The sequence below is a fragment of the Apteryx rowi genome, unplaced genomic scaffold, assembly GCF_003343035.1.
Source record: "Apteryx rowi isolate R43461 unplaced genomic scaffold, aptRow1 scaffold_75, whole genome shotgun sequence".
NCBI lineage: Eukaryota > Metazoa > Chordata > Aves > Apterygiformes > Apterygidae > Apteryx > Apteryx rowi.
Genome location: NW_020451038.1, coordinates 1,655,837 through 1,671,531, shown reverse-complemented (window position 1 = coordinate 1,671,531; position 15,695 = coordinate 1,655,837). Strand labels below are relative to the sequence as shown.

Below are 15,695 nucleotides of genomic sequence, written 5' to 3'. Positions count from 1 at the left end.
ATTTCTAGGCTTGTTCTAAGTTATCTTAAGAGCTTCAGTCACATTCAAAGAATCCTTTCTGAAGTGTGAACTCCACAACGGGATGTAGTATTTCTATAATGGTCACTTACAAAGCTTCTACTAATGCTGTGTATTCCTGTGCACAGTGGTCCACAGTTCCTAGGTATCAGACAGGGTTTCCTGTTACTATTCCCTTGAGTAGTCGGTGTTGCATAACCCYCAAAATAGACATGCAAGTCCAGGAGGCATCCATCCTTCCTCTAAGAGGAGGACAATAAAGCTGTTACAGGTGAACATCCAACTTTTTGGGGGTGTCTCTAACACAGCTGTGAGACCGAGAAGGAAGTTCCTTCCTTGCCCTACACTGTCCTCTGGCACTGTGCTGCGGTGGGAATATCATGAGAATTTTGATGTATTGCCATGGAATGAGCTTAGTTTTTCCAGTAACTCTTTCATACCTCATTCTTGCTGCATTGTGGTTCCTGCCACAATGTCAGCTTAACTGCTGCCAATCTGGGCAAGTTGCAGCTGTTTTGCTCTATTTGTGAAAAATAGAGCAACTTCAGTTAAGCAACTTCCAATTCAATGAATTAACTCCAGCCTGTTTGCTTGCCTTTAAACTAGATGAACTAGCTGTGGGACTATGGGAGAAGACTGCCACTTTGGGCTGAAGGAGACGGCTGGCTATGAAAAGCTTTCTGTTCCATGGGCAGCAATAAGGCAGCATTCAGGAGGAGAATGGAGGAACAACCCTAGCTTCTGAAAAGATGAGGTGTCAGTTCACCCCTAGACTCTCATCATCTTTAATACAAGAGCTTGCTTGACAAGTTAAGCCTTGTCACTAGCTGCCTTGACTGAAAGTTGAGCCCTTCCAGTTAGTCTCCCTGTGGACGTACGGTAGACTCTTCTGGTGATGCAGGGGCTGATGCGAAAGGCTATATCCAAGGCAGTCAGTCTGTCTGGAAGCTCCTGTCTGAGGCTCTTAAAGACCYTGTCTCTTCAACTGGGAGTTGTTGTTATACTAAGTAAGGTACAAATACTACTAAAGTCTCTACACCACTTTCATTATGGCCTCTAATACTGTCAGAGCAACGTTCACTAGTAATTGACTCTTGGCAGTATCAAAGCAAAAGTTATGTATTATAACAAAGCCTTGCTTTTTTGGGGAGGCTCTTAAGAAAGAGAAAAGAAAATTGTATTGATGAAAGAATTGCTGTCTCTGTAACGTTTCAGGAAGCTGAAGAGAATGATTAGCTGTTTGACTAAGGCTGTGTAAAGTTTCAAGTTAATCTTAGTCAAGATAACCATGGGCCTTTTTTTGGCGCGGGACTGAGAAGCTGTAGTGGAGATTGGAGAGTGAGTGCAGCTATACGTCTCGTTAGCCCTTCTGGATAGGTGCCATTGGTGCCTGTAAAATAAGTTTCAGTTTGACGTAGTAAGGTCCTGTTGCAAAGTAAACTTCCGAAGAGTCTGAAGACCTGTTAGCTATTTGCAGAACAGTTGCTAGTCTGCCTTAGCAGCGATTCTGTGGTTTGTGAGAACATTTCATTGCAATTGAACTTATGTTTTCATGCTGGTGAGCTAGGCTATTACTGYTTTATACCTCTTACAAATAAGTTGCAGATGATACTGGAAATCCAGTAGTGTAGACTGTTGGTATTCATAGTATTGTAGTGAAGGGCAACCATGAGTTGTACAGCATATCTGTTCTGTCTGCCCGTTACATACAGTATAATCAACATCCTGCCTACATCCTATCAACAGACTGCAGTTGCTGGGCAAGGGTGGGAGGTCACTAGTGGTGTGCTGCATGGGTGCATGCCCAGAACCCTGGCTCAGGCGAGACAGGGCTGTCTAGGCTTGGAGCAGGGATGGTCAGTGAAGCTGATGCCACCTTGCTGCTCTTCCTAGCTGGGGCAGCCAGTCTCTCTAGCTGCTACCCCTCAGGGCTGTCTGCAAGGGGCCTTGGGCTGCTCTTGCTGTAGTGAGATGGCCTTTTGTGATGGTTCACAGTGTTAGCTGAAACCAATAAAAATGTGTCAGAGCAAACAGCTCCAAAATCTAGTAGTCATCTATTTCACTGTTTGAGAGAAGACCAGAAGTCTGTTCTTGAGAGGATTTTAACCCTGTGAAGATCCTTGCCTTTGAACCTACCGGCTAGCTTCTTCACAGTAGGACTGCAGGAAGCGGTCATGCCTATTATGTCTCCTGTGATGTTTTGCAAGATTTCTAAATACATCAGACTGCAGGTTCTATGGATTCACTAAAGGATTACAGATAGGTCCATTCAAACCAAAAATGTTCTTGGAGAAACAAATACTGTTTCATGAGCAACAATTCAGGTTAGACAGCAAAGGTTGCATTCCTTGGATTAATCTCTCTTTATAGAAGAGAGTTGCAAAAGGCTGATGTCCTGGGGCTAGAGGTAGTAGTACTACATGACTTGGATATTGTCTAGTTGTTGCATACCAAGGTATATGTGTATATAACTGAAATGTTTTTTTCATAGGCTCAAACAGTTCAGGTCGCTGAAGTTGAACCACAGCCGCAGCCACAGACTTCGCCTGAACTTCTACTTCCAAACTCTCTGAAGCCAGAAGAAGGGCTCGAAGTTTGGAAAAGCTGGGCGCAGACCAAGAATGCAGAGCTGGAAAAGGAAGCCCAAAATAGGCTAGCACCTATTGGAAGTAAGTGTCATGACAATGTCGCCTTTATTTCTTTTCAAGTAGGGATTAGACAGTGACCAAAATATTAACTGCTAACCCTTCTGTTGGGAAAATATTGTTCTGTTTCATCAGTGATTGTTTTGATTTCAGTTTAAACTTTGAATTACTTTATAATWTTATTGCGTGATCCAGCTGCCATAGAACATGTTTCAAGAGGTATGTTAGCTCTTTGCTGAGCCAACTTGAGCACCTAGGTTGATGGCAGTAGAAAAGGGTGTTGTACGACTGTGATGCATGAAAGAACAAAATGGCTGTGCATGCCCGCCAAATTGGTAGAACAGTCATGGAGTTGCTGTTCTTCTATTGCCGCAGGGCAGTGTTTCATTGTGGATGTGGAGAAAGGAGGCAATCGTCATGCAKTTGGCGGGGCAGAGAGTCTTCCTCTTGTGTTCTTGCCCATTTATCTTCTAGTAGCTCTGACAGCCTAAGATTTATTTCAGCTTTCCTTATCACACTGGGAGAGTGAGATAGTACTGAGCCTGCTGGATAGAGTGGTGAAGCTGGAGAATTGGGGTATCATTCCTGAAAAATCAGGACTCTTGATATGGCTTTGTTCTGTTTTCCAGGGCGTCAGCTGCTGAGGTTCCAGGAAGATCTCATCTCTTCAGCTGTGGCTGAGCTGAATTATGGTCTATGCTTAATGACACGAGAAGCTCGAAATGGTGATGGTGAACCTTATGATCCAGATGTGCTCTACTATATCTTCCTGTGTATTCAGAAGGTAGGGGGGAGGACAGCTGTATGTGCAGCAGAGCTGTGCGTGTGGTCAGAATGCGTGGAGAGCATTCTCATTTTCTCTCTCTCTCTCTCTCTCTCTCTCTTTTTAAGAGAGACTGTGGCTTTTATTGAGCTTCCCAACAATTTCATAGGAAAAAAGTCTGTTTGCTAAATGATCTTTAAGTGCAGATAGTCTGAAATCTACTTAGTAGGCAACAACACTTTTTCTTCATGGGTTAAGACTGGGAAGAAGTGTTAGTAACTGAATTCAGTAGCATAGTGAAAATTAAGTTTAAGGCAAGAACTTAACTTTGTATGGTTTGGGAAATCTGGGCTGCCAACACTAGTGTCCTTTCTGGAGGAGCTACAGGAACAGACCTAAAGTCTGGTAGGAAAACCAGGCATGCATCTCCTCATCCAAAAGTCTGAAAGAGCCTAGTGTCCACAGGACAGTCATGTAAAATAACTTCCAGTGAACACCTTTAAAATAAAAGGTGAAATCCAACTAGCTTTAGTTTTTAAGATGTTTTTCCCTCTTGTCTTACCATTTCCGTGATAGTAATTGAGGTTACTTACTTTGTACTGGCTTCAGCACAAGTGTCCTCAAGCTCTTCTAGGTGGGATGTGTGGATCTTCAGTACTATCCTGTAAAGTATTCGAATAACTGGGTGCGCAGACTCTTAGGATAAAATCTTGTCTGGAAGGAGTGTACTCACTGCCACTGTACTGGCCTGTGTTGTGAATCTCTTACAGTATCTCTTTGAAAATGGTCGAGTAGATGACATCTTCTCAGATCTGTACTATATTCGGTTCACTGAGTGGTTGCATGAAGTTCTTAAGGACGTACAACCTCGTGTCTCCCCTCTTGGTAAGAACTTACTTCTGTTTAAGAACTTTAAAACTTTCTGGGGTTTGGAGCATTGAAACTGAACTACAGCATGAGCGTAGTTCTGTACAGAAACCATAAGTTCTTAATGTCCCTGTGACAATTCTCACAGAGAGAGATGTTCAGTGTCTGCAGTGAATATTGGGGTTATTAAATGTGCCAGGCTCTAGCCCTGATCCTTGTTTGAGATTATTTGTTTTGTTTATCACTTATCACCCATTAGAGGGCAAGTTGGTGGGACTGTGGTGTTGTGAGGTTGGCTTACTCAGAAGTCAGCTGATCCTTGAGATCTGAATCAAGCTTCCTCACCTCAAGTACTAATACAGCTTGCCTCTAGCATATATTGTCACTTTGGGAGTGCTGTCATGTAGCCAGATGGATACAGTCTCCAGGACCAGCTAAGCTTCAAAGAGAGAAACAGTGAGTGATTAGAATCTCACACGCTGCAGTCAGATGCAGTTCCCCTCAACCCTATGTCTAGAAAATGATGGCAACAGGGGTGGGGGGAGCAGTTCTTGAAAACGCAGGTTTTGACAGAGTTGCATATGAGAACTGGCGTAGGAATCGCAACTTCAGAGAGCAGAAACCTGGCTTCTTGTGACTGCATTCCCTTTGATGTGGTTAGATGTCAGTAAAGAAGCTGTTGCTTGTGTTCAGAAGAGTAGCTGATGTTAGAGACTTGATGGCTAAGTAGCACCGTAAGTTTTGGAATCCTTTTGTGTCCACTCTGGCTGTTTGATCTGTGCTTTGTCATTCCACAGGCTGTGGAGTTCATACTGCTGTCTGTTTTTCTGTTTATCTGTGTATYTGGAGTATAGTATTTCTCTTCTACACAAAGGCAAAAAAAAAATCTGAGAATCAAAGGATTACTCATGTGTCCAAATACATCACTTGGCACAGTGTGCTGACTAAAGCTGCACACAGGGCCAAGAGCTGATTTGTTATACTGGCCTGCCTGCTCTCACATATTATTGGATTAGGAGCATCTGCATTGGAGTCAGACCATTAATTAAAAGCTGTTTAAGTGCATTATTTATTTCTGTCTGGTCTGGGATGTATAGACATACTGCAGGAATATATTCTCTATAACTTGAGGTTGACATATGTATATAAGTCTTTCCTAACTGTACCTGCTATTTAAAAAAACAAAAAAACACAAAAAAACCCAGCCTACTCACATAGTAATGAATGTTGACATTGAGACTCTYGTGCTCCTTCCTTTAAGATTCATACACTGTCTAATACTTAGGGTATAAAATGCTGCCTAAGTTCCTGCAGTAACCGTGTCCTGGCATGATGCTGATTTCTGGTTGTTGCAGGTTACGTCCTCTCCAGTCACGTAACAGAAGAGATGCTGTGGGAGTGTAAGCAGCTAGGAGCTCATTCCCCTTCCACCTTGCTCACTACACTGATGTTTTTTAATACAAAGTAAGTGCTTAGGTATTGGGGGGGTTGTTTTTGTTTTGGATTTTTAATAAAGGAACTTTGAATACCTTGACAGGGTTGGCAGGAAGCTGCTGCCCTAGATTAGGGTGAGATTATGAATTTTGAATGGTTGTACGCAGAGTCCTCTTGCAGCCCCATCAGGCAAAGCAGTTGTAGTACAACAAGGAAACGAGCTAGCAAGAGGGCAGACTGAACTGTTGGCCTTTGCATGCTTTGCTGGTGGAGCAGTGTTTAACTCAGTGCTGGTTTGAGTGCTTGTCTGGCCCGTGATGAATAGAGATAACTACCTCATTGCTGTGCCTGTTACCTTTTGCTTGCCTCTGAATGTCCTGTGTTCTCTTCCTGCTGCTCAGATACTTCCTGTTGAAAACAGTAGACCAGCATATGAAGTTGGCCTTCTCTAAGGTGTTGAGGCAGACCAAGAAGAACCCTTCTAATCCCAAGGATAAAAGCACGAGTATCCGCTATCTGAAGGCTCTTGGCATACACCAGACAGGCCAGAAAGGTAGTATGTAGAAGTTTTCTTTGGGAATATTTTTTTCTTTTTACTGGGCTTGGAGAGACATAAAGATGTCTCCAGGTAGGGGCATGAGAACCTAAGGCTCTGATTCTGCTGTGCTGAAGATATTTGGCAGTTTTCTTTAAGCTCACTCTGAGAGAGCATAGTACCTTCTAGCAGTAAGTCTGTGTTATACCTTATCTGAGGCATGTAGGACTCATTGAGAGCTAAGGATAACTTTTTTTTAGTTATGCTTTTGTGGACAAAGGTGCTATTGGATGTGTTTTTGATCAGGGGGAGAAACTTCTTTGGGAGGACTTCTCTTTTTGGAAGTATTGAGTCTTGTGTGAACCCACATAGAGTCCATACGTAAATAGTCTGCCCTCCTGAAGGCGTGGACCCAGACTTTCCTGGCTCAAACACTGCATTTTCAGTAGTGGAATTTCTTTTAATTTGGGCACGGGTAGAAGAGAAACATAAAGATGGATATGGGCTGTGGTATTCRGTAGGCCTGGGATAAAGCAAGCTCTCCACATAATGTTTTAAGGACTTATGACCAGGCAGCTCTGCCTAGGAACGGCGGTACACTTCTTGCCAGCTATTGCATGGTGACAAAATGCTTCCGAGTGCTGAGGCTCTTTGACACTGCTCAATTTGTCGTACTTCTCGTGCAGAGCACCTGACTAACTTCTGGGCGGGGGGGTTGTTTGTAGTTACAGATGACATGTATGCAGAGCAGACTGAGAATCCGGAGAACCCCCTGAGGTGTCCAATAAAGCTGTATGACTTCTACCTCTTCAAATGGTGAGAGCTCCTCTTCTGTTATATGGTTGCTTGTCTTGTGACTGGTTAAACTGCATCTTGGAGCTGGCCTAGTTTTCAGAGCAGTGTTTCATTGCTGGCACAGTTTCTGCATTTACCTAAATTTACGTAGATGGGTTTTGGGGCATTGATGTGAGAGGGTGGTGTTTGGTCTGTCTTCATATAAAATAACATAACTGGAACTTGTTTGGTATTTAAAGAGACAAATCCTGATTTGTGAACTGGCTGCTGTTAATCTTGTATTCGTTCTGAAGGTTTGCTGTGTTGGCATAAGCTCACTGTTGTGCCTGTGGCTTCCAAGCAAGTCATCTGGAAGCATCCTCTACTTGAGATGAGATTAGAGTTCTATTCAAATTAACTTTTAAAACAAAAATAAGCACTTTAGAAATAGGAGGGAGCCTCAAAGGACTCACGTCTAAATTATGATTCTGATCACTAATGTACATGTTTCTCTTCATGGATGGCTCTGTAACTAGCCTGGGTGTGAAAACACCTTATTTTTGCTTCACTCTGAAATACCTTTAAGGCCAAATATTTGTTATACCTGCTAGCATGAAATAAAAATTACTTTCTTGTAGTTGTCCTTGGCATGGCCCAAAAGCCCTGGGACCACTGTTGCCCCTAGGAGTAACTCTGTACCTACACAACAAGTACCTTTGCATGTCTCATCAGCCAGCTGTTCACTGTCAGGATTTGTGAAGCCTGGGATGAGAACATCGGTGGTCTCTCTCCCAGGACATGCTGTTAGTCTGGTTGTTTCTGATCTTCCTCATGCAGCCCCCAGAGTGTGAAAGGCCGGAATGACACGTTTTACTTGACTCCGGAGCCAGTGGTGGCCCCCAACAGCCCTATCTGGTATTCCATCCAGCCGATCAGCAGAGAGCAGATGGAGCAGATGCTCACCCGGATCCTGGTGATACGAGAGATTCAGGAAGCTATTGCCGTGGCTAATGCCAGCACCATGCACTAAGGCATCCTTCTTGGCTCAGAAGGGGTGGGGCGGGGTGACGGGGGAGGGACAAGCAAAGATAAATTGTACAGACTTTTACACTAAAGGAGATGCCTAAGTTTTTGGTTTTTTATTGGTGTAGTTATGAAGCCCTTTTAGGCTTCTTCTCTTTAAAAGAATCTAAAGGAAAACCTACCCATTGTGTATCCTACCCAACACACCAAACTGTTGGAACCATTGGAGGCTGCATATCCCCTGCAAGCTGGGAGCTGTGGAAAGCTGCTGGTTGACTCTGTTTTTTTTATGATGTAGAAAACATGAACTACAGGATTGGCCTGGATGGCTGGGGCCTCTGTCTCCTCGGAGCCTGTGCAGCCTAGAGGGCACAGAATGATGGATGGACCTGCCCAGCCAGTGGAGGAGAGGCAGGCATCTCTTCTTTTCTTGTGCTTGGACGTTAATTTGCTGTTATCTTGGAAGGAAGAGGAGAGAGTGAACTGCAATTGTGATTTATAAGAAAAAAAAAAAAAAAGCCCAACGATTTCTATTCAGACCTTTAAGTGACATTTTTAGATGTTAAAAGTACAAACTTTACCACACTCTTCTTTTTTGGCCTGACATTGAGGCCTTAAACCTTGAGGCTCCTGTGCCTGATGGAATTCTTGTAACATACACTTGTGTATCATATAAAGATACCACCCTGTTTCTCTTATGTATTCTTACTCTAGTTGTTTATTAAGAATGACGAGCACGTCTTTTCAACATGCCATTGAACAATGTGTCTTTATTTGGGGAAGAGTGAGCTGTGAGGGTGGGGGGGCATTATACAAAGATCAGTATGCAATCTGGTTGTTTTCATCCCTGTTTGTGCTTTCCAGCTTGAGTCCCCTGGACTTCTTTCACCCCTGCAAACTAGGAAGGTAGAAGGGGATTAACTTCTGTCGAAGGACCTGGATGTCTGCTTTCTGATGGAAGCTTAGTGTCAGGCTAGGAACATGGAATCTGTGATACCAGATCAGACTGTTGGTCTGTCCTGGTATTCTGTGGCCAGCGTGTGAGGCTTCACTCCTAGGTAAATTCTCCTCTCCCCACTTTTACAAACACGCTGCACTAGCTGCATGGTGGAGGGGTGTTGGAGGGAAAAAGCCTGCCAGGAGCAGCACGTGGCTCACTCCTGCCATGTAAGAGCTTTTTTCACAGTTTTTAACACAGCTATGTAGCTTCAGGCATTGTTCATGATCGTAAACCCCAACCTTACAGCCTTGCTGCATCTTAAACGGTTGCTGTATTTTATATCATTAACAAATAGTCGGCTCTTTTGAGGCCAGCAGGTAGCCAGTTGTGTTTGAAATGGGAGATCACTCTAGCCAGGCTTGTTGTTTGTGCCACCAGCTTCTTGGATGTGGAGAGGTGACTCTGCTTCTTGAACTTGTCTTCCCTGCTTCTCCATCTCATATGTCCCTTCCCTATTCCAAAATATATATATAAATATATACTACAGTAAAAGAACTTAAACTTGTGTACAGGCAAGCAACTTTTTTGAAGCTTCTGTTGACCAGCACCTGTCTGTATTGCGAAGGAAGGTCTGCCCTCCCTGGTTGCTGTGTGCGGTGTAAATCTGCACATAGGTTAGGTTAGACCTTGACTCGGGGAGTAGCCATAATGTTGTCCGCCTCTGTGCTCTTAATCAGCGTAGAAGTGTGTGGGCCTGGAGAGACTGCAAGCTTGTGGTGCTTCATGTTGACATCGGTGTTTATGAGAAAGCAGACGTGTGCAAGTTGGTTGTGAAGATGAGCAGTTTGTTCCCTATCTAGGACTGTGCTCAAATAAGCGCAGAGACGTAAGGTAGCAACTAGCTGTTGCTTACCAATACCTCTACTCTAAAGTAAACTTGTAGCTTAGTCTCCCACCTCAGTTACGTGAGGGGAAAATAGTGTCAGGTTGGTACCCACATCCCAGTGGGTACGTTAGGAGCATAGGACCAAGCGCTGTGTAGTGCTGGCRACACATAGCCTCCACTCAGTTCGGCTGCTGGGAGCCATCAGTTGCCTCCTCGTAGGGTGACTGTCAGGATCAGTAATACTACTTCAGCTGGAAGAAGTCTGCAATCCCTTCCCCATGTTTTAGTGGCTGAAATGTCCATCTCTGGCCCTAACTTAAGTATTTAAGGACATGGTTAGGAGCCAGCTTCCACTGTTCCAAGCAGCTGGGTGTGCTTGTTGCTCAGGATGCTGAACAGGCCTGCACAGGGGATTTCCCATTCTTCTGAGCAGTTGTCCTGTCTTCTGAACAGAGATGTGATAATGTGAGAGAAACTGCAGGCTAAACACCTGTGCCCAAGTCCCCGTGTGTGCTCTGCAATACTGCATGTGAAACCAGCTCCAGGGTGCCTGGACTTCAGTGTGAGCCTGCTGCTCTGTCTCGCTCCACTGGAAATGCAGTGGGTTTTAAACTCGCCTGCCAGGTACTAAGTGTACAAGTCACTTCATTAGGTGGCTGTGGGAGTTGCCTCTTATGCTAAAAATTGCCAGAACCGGGAACAACTTGACAGAATATTAGGGCAGTTTCAGGTTAGGGCTAAGCAGATACGATAGCAGAGCTATCTGGGGAAACAAAATTCCATGTTGCCTAAAAATTCTAGTGTGCTCTTCACTAACTACTGTTAACAGCAAAATGCTCTAAAATATTAGAAGGGGAAGAATTCTGCTTGATCTTGAGGAGTGTAGCTCTTAAGAGTGGGGGAACTTGGCAGGTAGTGAGCTGCGGAGATCTCTTAATGATTGGTTTTGTCCTGACGAAACGAAATGTTTCCATTGCTTTCTCGTTCTTCTGACATATATAGGAGATGAATTCATTGACCTGAAAGTGGACTGGTGTACTGTTTTGTACTGTCTCATCAAAATGTCCACTGTTAGCTTCATTCCCTATTTTTAGAGACAATCGATATACTGTGACTTAAGGATTTTTTTCTGGACGTGGCTTCTAGTCTGGCTCTCTGGAGCTAGTTGAAAAGGTACAGTATTTCTAGAATATAAATACTATGTTCTTTGATAGTGAAGAACATGATCTGTTCCCTTTTAGGGACTCATAGGAAGACATGTGCACAGAGTAGCACAGAAGAGTGCTGTGGCTTAGAGTTGCTGTCCAAGTTCTGGGAAAAGTTCCCAGTCAAACATGTAAAATAGCTTTTTAACACTTTCCTATAACCAGCTTATTTGACTGCTGCTTAAAGGGCATTCCACCTAGGCCCCAAGAGTGCCAAATTGCTAGCTGTTGTATGCGTGTATATATTAAACAAGAACTCTCCATGCCCTTTGCCTTGTATGAGACAGGCTGAAAATGCATCAATCTCTAAATTAAAGCTGAGAAAAGGCAAACTAGAGACCCTGCATTGTTGGTTTTGAACTATGCCCATCTTGTCTCTGTGGTATGAAAGGAACTGTAGAAAGCAGAGTATGACTGACTGTTGTAAAGCATCTCACATTCTGACCTTAGACTTGTGTATTGTCCTGTCTCTTGACACTAATAGCATTGCTTTCCTACGGTAACTTGTAGCCTCTTACACACTTGTCCACGGCACCATTAGATTTTCATTTATTTTTGAGAGTTCAGGCATTTTCTTTAAGTGGTAATGGCTGAAACAGTGGAGAGCAGACTAGAGAGTTGTTCTTCGCTCCTGTCTAGAGTGGCGAGTGAAGGGAACGGTCTAAGTCTAACTTAATAGGGCTGTCATCTGTTGGCTGCTTCACCCCTAGAGACCTCCTGGGTTTTAGATAGGACACCAGGTCTGAAGTAGTTCCTAAACTATTTTGCCTTGGACCAGTGGAGAGGGGAAAAAAAAAAAATCAGATCCCTAAACAAGAGACCTTTTCCACACTGTTGCTCCTAGGGCAGAAATTAAGGCAGTCTTGTTCTCAACTTATATCGAGGCTACTATCTGCCTTGGAGTATTTAGAATGGATTAGGCCATCGTAGTCTCCTATGCAGTGATAAGAACAGGTCCAAAAGTGGTAGAAAAGAGCCCTCTGAGCATATGTGGGGTGGAAGGCTTCCTGATACAGTACTTTCTCATCCTCTTCCTCTTCTGGCTGAGTGCTGCTAGACACTAACTGACTCTGCACAGTCTAACCAAACTGTGCTCTCATCCAAGTTTAATAGTGACTTACTTGCAATTAGTGTTTGGACTTTTAAATCACTGTTAAAATGGGATATCAACTGTCTTCCACCCTATATGGGGCTTTTCTCCCCATCTTCTTGCTGGAGCTGCTCCTCCCTTAAATACTACAGGGAATGTACCTTATCCTACTGTTTTAGCCTGTTCCATTTCATTGGTGCCAATGCATAGGAAAAAAAGCCCTTCTCAACTGCTGGCAGTGCTAACTCGAGCATCTTCCTACCTTAAGAAGCATCTCAAAACTTCTTCCAGAAGTCTTATTGACATGCTGCCCAAAATCTCTGAAGCAATTGCTGTCCCCCCTACTTGTCCCTTCCCTTCTGGTGTGTGGCTGAAGCTCAGCTCGCAGCACCGCAGTCACTTTCCCTGTATAACCTTGCGCGTGGCAGCCACGTTTGCCTGCTTCTCTGTGTCCTTGTTTGAGCTCATCAGGATGGTGAGGCAGATTGAACCCACTTAAAGCAGCAATAAACTGAAGTCTAGAACTCAAGAGGGAATTGCAGGAGAGAACAAGGTGGAGGGGATGCCTCAGAAAGGCAGGGTCCAGTTGCAGCCCAGAGCCTCGCTTGATAATGAGTGTGCAGCCTATATGCAAAAATGTCTTGTCTGTCCCTCCCGTGTTGACCCTGGTCTAAACAGCACATGTGATTGGCATCCTGCAAAGTGACCTTCAGAACTCTCCAGTAGCTTTGCCCCGTGAGTAACTCACACTACAAATCATTTTAAAGAGATGCACTCAACTATTTTTTTAATTTAATTTTACTCTTATATTCTCTGCTCTTTGTAATCTGCTTGGAAATAAAATGTTTTTCCCTGCAGCCTTTGTTGTAGTCTGTTTGAGAACCATTAAACTTTGCCTTGTGTTTCTGTTGGAACAGAAGCCAACTTGCCTGTTTACTGTTGTGCCTGTGCTGTAGCATAACAGCTGAGATCGGTGTGTGCCTCCTAGTAGGTTTAACAAACCTTCATTAGCGCTGTCCTTATTTAAAATTAAGGGTATATAGACCTGTTAAACTGACCTTAGTCTGGCACGATGCCTCCAGTTCTGCTGATCCTGTGACAGGTAAAGCTCACTCTAGGGCAAGTGCCCTTGACAGATGGTGTTTTCCTTTGAAATACTGGGTTTCTGAAGGCTCAGCCTCCTGAATAAGCATCTAGCTGTTTTTTACTGTAATTTGTTTTTGGTGCGAGTCTAGACACTTAATTTACTATGAAGAACAGTGCTTTCTTATAGCTCAATAGCCCAAACAAACTGTAAATAATGGAAAATCAGTGTCTGGATAGGTAAACTCAACTCTTAGCTGAGAAGTGACCCAGGAATTACATAAGGAAGTGTGGGATGTTTTATTTTATAGTAGTCTGTAATAGAACAAGAATTGGAACCCTGTGAAGTTCAGAGCATAGCATGGCTGCAAGCAATATTAACATATGGCTGTGGGATAGAGATTGTATTGATGTTAGTATTCAAATTAGTATATAGTAACAGGACAGTTACCAGTCTTTTGGCTTTTAATAACCTTTAAGTGGTGTTGCAGATCCTTGTCACTGACCTTAAGTATACAAAGGCCTGCTTTCCTTTGTTACATGAGGGCCATTGGAAGCTCAACATACATATTCCTGACAGCAACGTGAGCATCCTTACACTAAGGCGTGCGTGTTTCTTTCCTGATAGAAACAAAACCACAGTCTGACAGGAAACAACTATAACTTTTAGGAAATTGCAGCCTCAATTCTGTGCAGATTAGTTCTGCTGAAACTGAACTTGCCATGTGAGTCCTGCTGTTGTCCTTAGTGTGTTTCACTCACTATTTTTCTTCCCTATAAATGTAAACATAAACACCAAAAGCTTAGCTAAACTGGTCCCTCTCCAACCTCTGAGCTGTCTTCTGGGAGAGCCCTCTTGGGACCAAAGCATGTAAATCCAATTTACAGGATCAAACCCAACCAACTAACCTTGCAGTATACAAGGGCCATTTCCTTCTGAAGAGCACGGGAGGCCTCAACAGACCTCTCTGTCCCCATCTCCTAGCATGAGTAATACTTACGTTTTCATAAAGCTACCTGCAGATCTTTGGACAAGGATTTAATCTACTGCAGTAAGAAATAGTTGGATGTTTAGGAACACCATTCTGTAGTTTCCTGAACTTCTTTATTTTAAATACTTGGTTGCCTTGAAGAGGCTGCCATGGAAGTGCAGGGTGAGAAGGGGTCTCTGATCATCTCTGAGGTCAGATCAGCTACATCAAGACACGCAAACCACCAGAGGCGTTGTGGAACAGCTGTAGGTATCTGGTCTGTAGTTTAGAAAGTTTTCCAGAGGCCCAAATGGATTTGCAGTGAGGAGAAGCATTTCATCCTAGTCTTGGCATACCTGGAAAATGTTGATCACCATTTTTTGAAACAATCATCTAATGTAGAACTGTGTTTATGCCCTTTCTTCTCCTGCAGACACAGTTCTTTCCTATTTCTTCTGTTGCTTTTCTCTGAAATCCACCTGTGGCACACGCAGTAAGGTGCTATACTGAGGTCTCGCCAGTACAAAGTATGGTGGCATCATCCTCTTTAAAGCATTTGTTTATATGGCCGGGGTGATGGTTTGGGGGGAGGGAGGGCTTGTATAAGGCTAATGCCCTGTTTGGGATCACCTCGGATCCTCTCCGGCAGCACTGCTGCCCTGTCGCGATTCCATTTTGTATTTGTGCCTTTTGTTTCCATCCCTTTGCTAGAGTAGTGCTTTGCTCCTGCCTCTTGAATTTCATCCTTATTGCAGATTGTTTCTGACTTAGCCTAAGTTGCTTTTAATTCTGGTAGTTTGTTCCAGCTTAGTGCCAACCACAAATGTGACAAGCATGTACTCTACTCCTTTTTCTGAAGCCGTTGAAGTATTAGTGTTGGATCGATACCCAGCTGGCTGGACCCCACTGGCGGTATCACCCTGTGCGATGGCTAGCCAGAGCTAGTCCTTTTTGGGCGGTTTTCTAAGCGTGTTCCTTGTAGTCCAGGTCATGCTCGTGTAAGCAAAGTAGGGGAATATCATACAGGGCTGTACTGGGGCGTAACGGGAGCTACGCTATCTCCTGCATTGTTTCCTTCCTCCAAACTGGCTGCTTGCTTAAAGAAAGGCTTGCTGTAGCCCCTACATCCGCGTTTATCCTACGCCTGGCGTCCGGCTGGGTCCTACGACCTTCCCGGGGGTTGAGGTTTGGGCACAAAGCGCCAGGCTCCCGGCACCAGCGGGGCGAGGGCCGGGGCCCCCAGGCCGCGGCCGCCGAGGGGCTCTCGCCGGCCCCTCTGCGGGGTGCCCGTGGCTCAGCCCGAAGCCCCGCGGATCCCGGGGGGAAGGTGCTCCAGGGCGGCCAGCAGTAAAGGGATTAACCAATTAATTAACGGGTCCATTAACGCCAGCGAGTGACCCCGGGCGGGCAGCGGGGGGGCCACGGCCGCAGGGCAGGGGGCAGCGCCGGGCCCGGGCCCCC

General features: G+C 44.5%; 2 protein-coding genes across 2 annotated transcripts in view; both read left to right on the top strand.

Annotated features, from left to right (window-relative positions):
* QRICH1 (glutamine rich 1) overlaps positions 1–13,037 on the top strand; it is a 28,623-nt gene extending 15,586 nt beyond the window's left edge. The window contains exons 5-11 of the mRNA XM_026088067.1: positions 2,510–2,687; positions 3,293–3,447; positions 4,197–4,311; positions 5,649–5,757; positions 6,129–6,280; positions 6,988–7,078; positions 7,874–13,037. Coding sequence (XP_025943852.1) covers positions 2,510–2,687; positions 3,293–3,447; positions 4,197–4,311; positions 5,649–5,757; positions 6,129–6,280; positions 6,988–7,078; positions 7,874–8,066 — 993 coding nt within the window. The 3' untranslated portion in view covers positions 8,067–13,037. The remainder of the gene's footprint in view (positions 1–2,509; positions 2,688–3,292; positions 3,448–4,196; positions 4,312–5,648; positions 5,758–6,128; positions 6,281–6,987; positions 7,079–7,873) is intronic.
* A 2,187-nt stretch (positions 13,038–15,224) lies between these two features.
* IMPDH2 (inosine monophosphate dehydrogenase 2) overlaps positions 15,225–15,695 on the top strand; it is a 12,805-nt gene continuing 12,334 nt past the window's right edge. The window contains exon 1 of the mRNA XM_026088055.1: positions 15,225–15,232. Within this exon, the coding sequence (XP_025943840.1) occupies positions 15,225–15,232 (8 nt within the window). The remainder of the gene's footprint in view (positions 15,233–15,695) is intronic.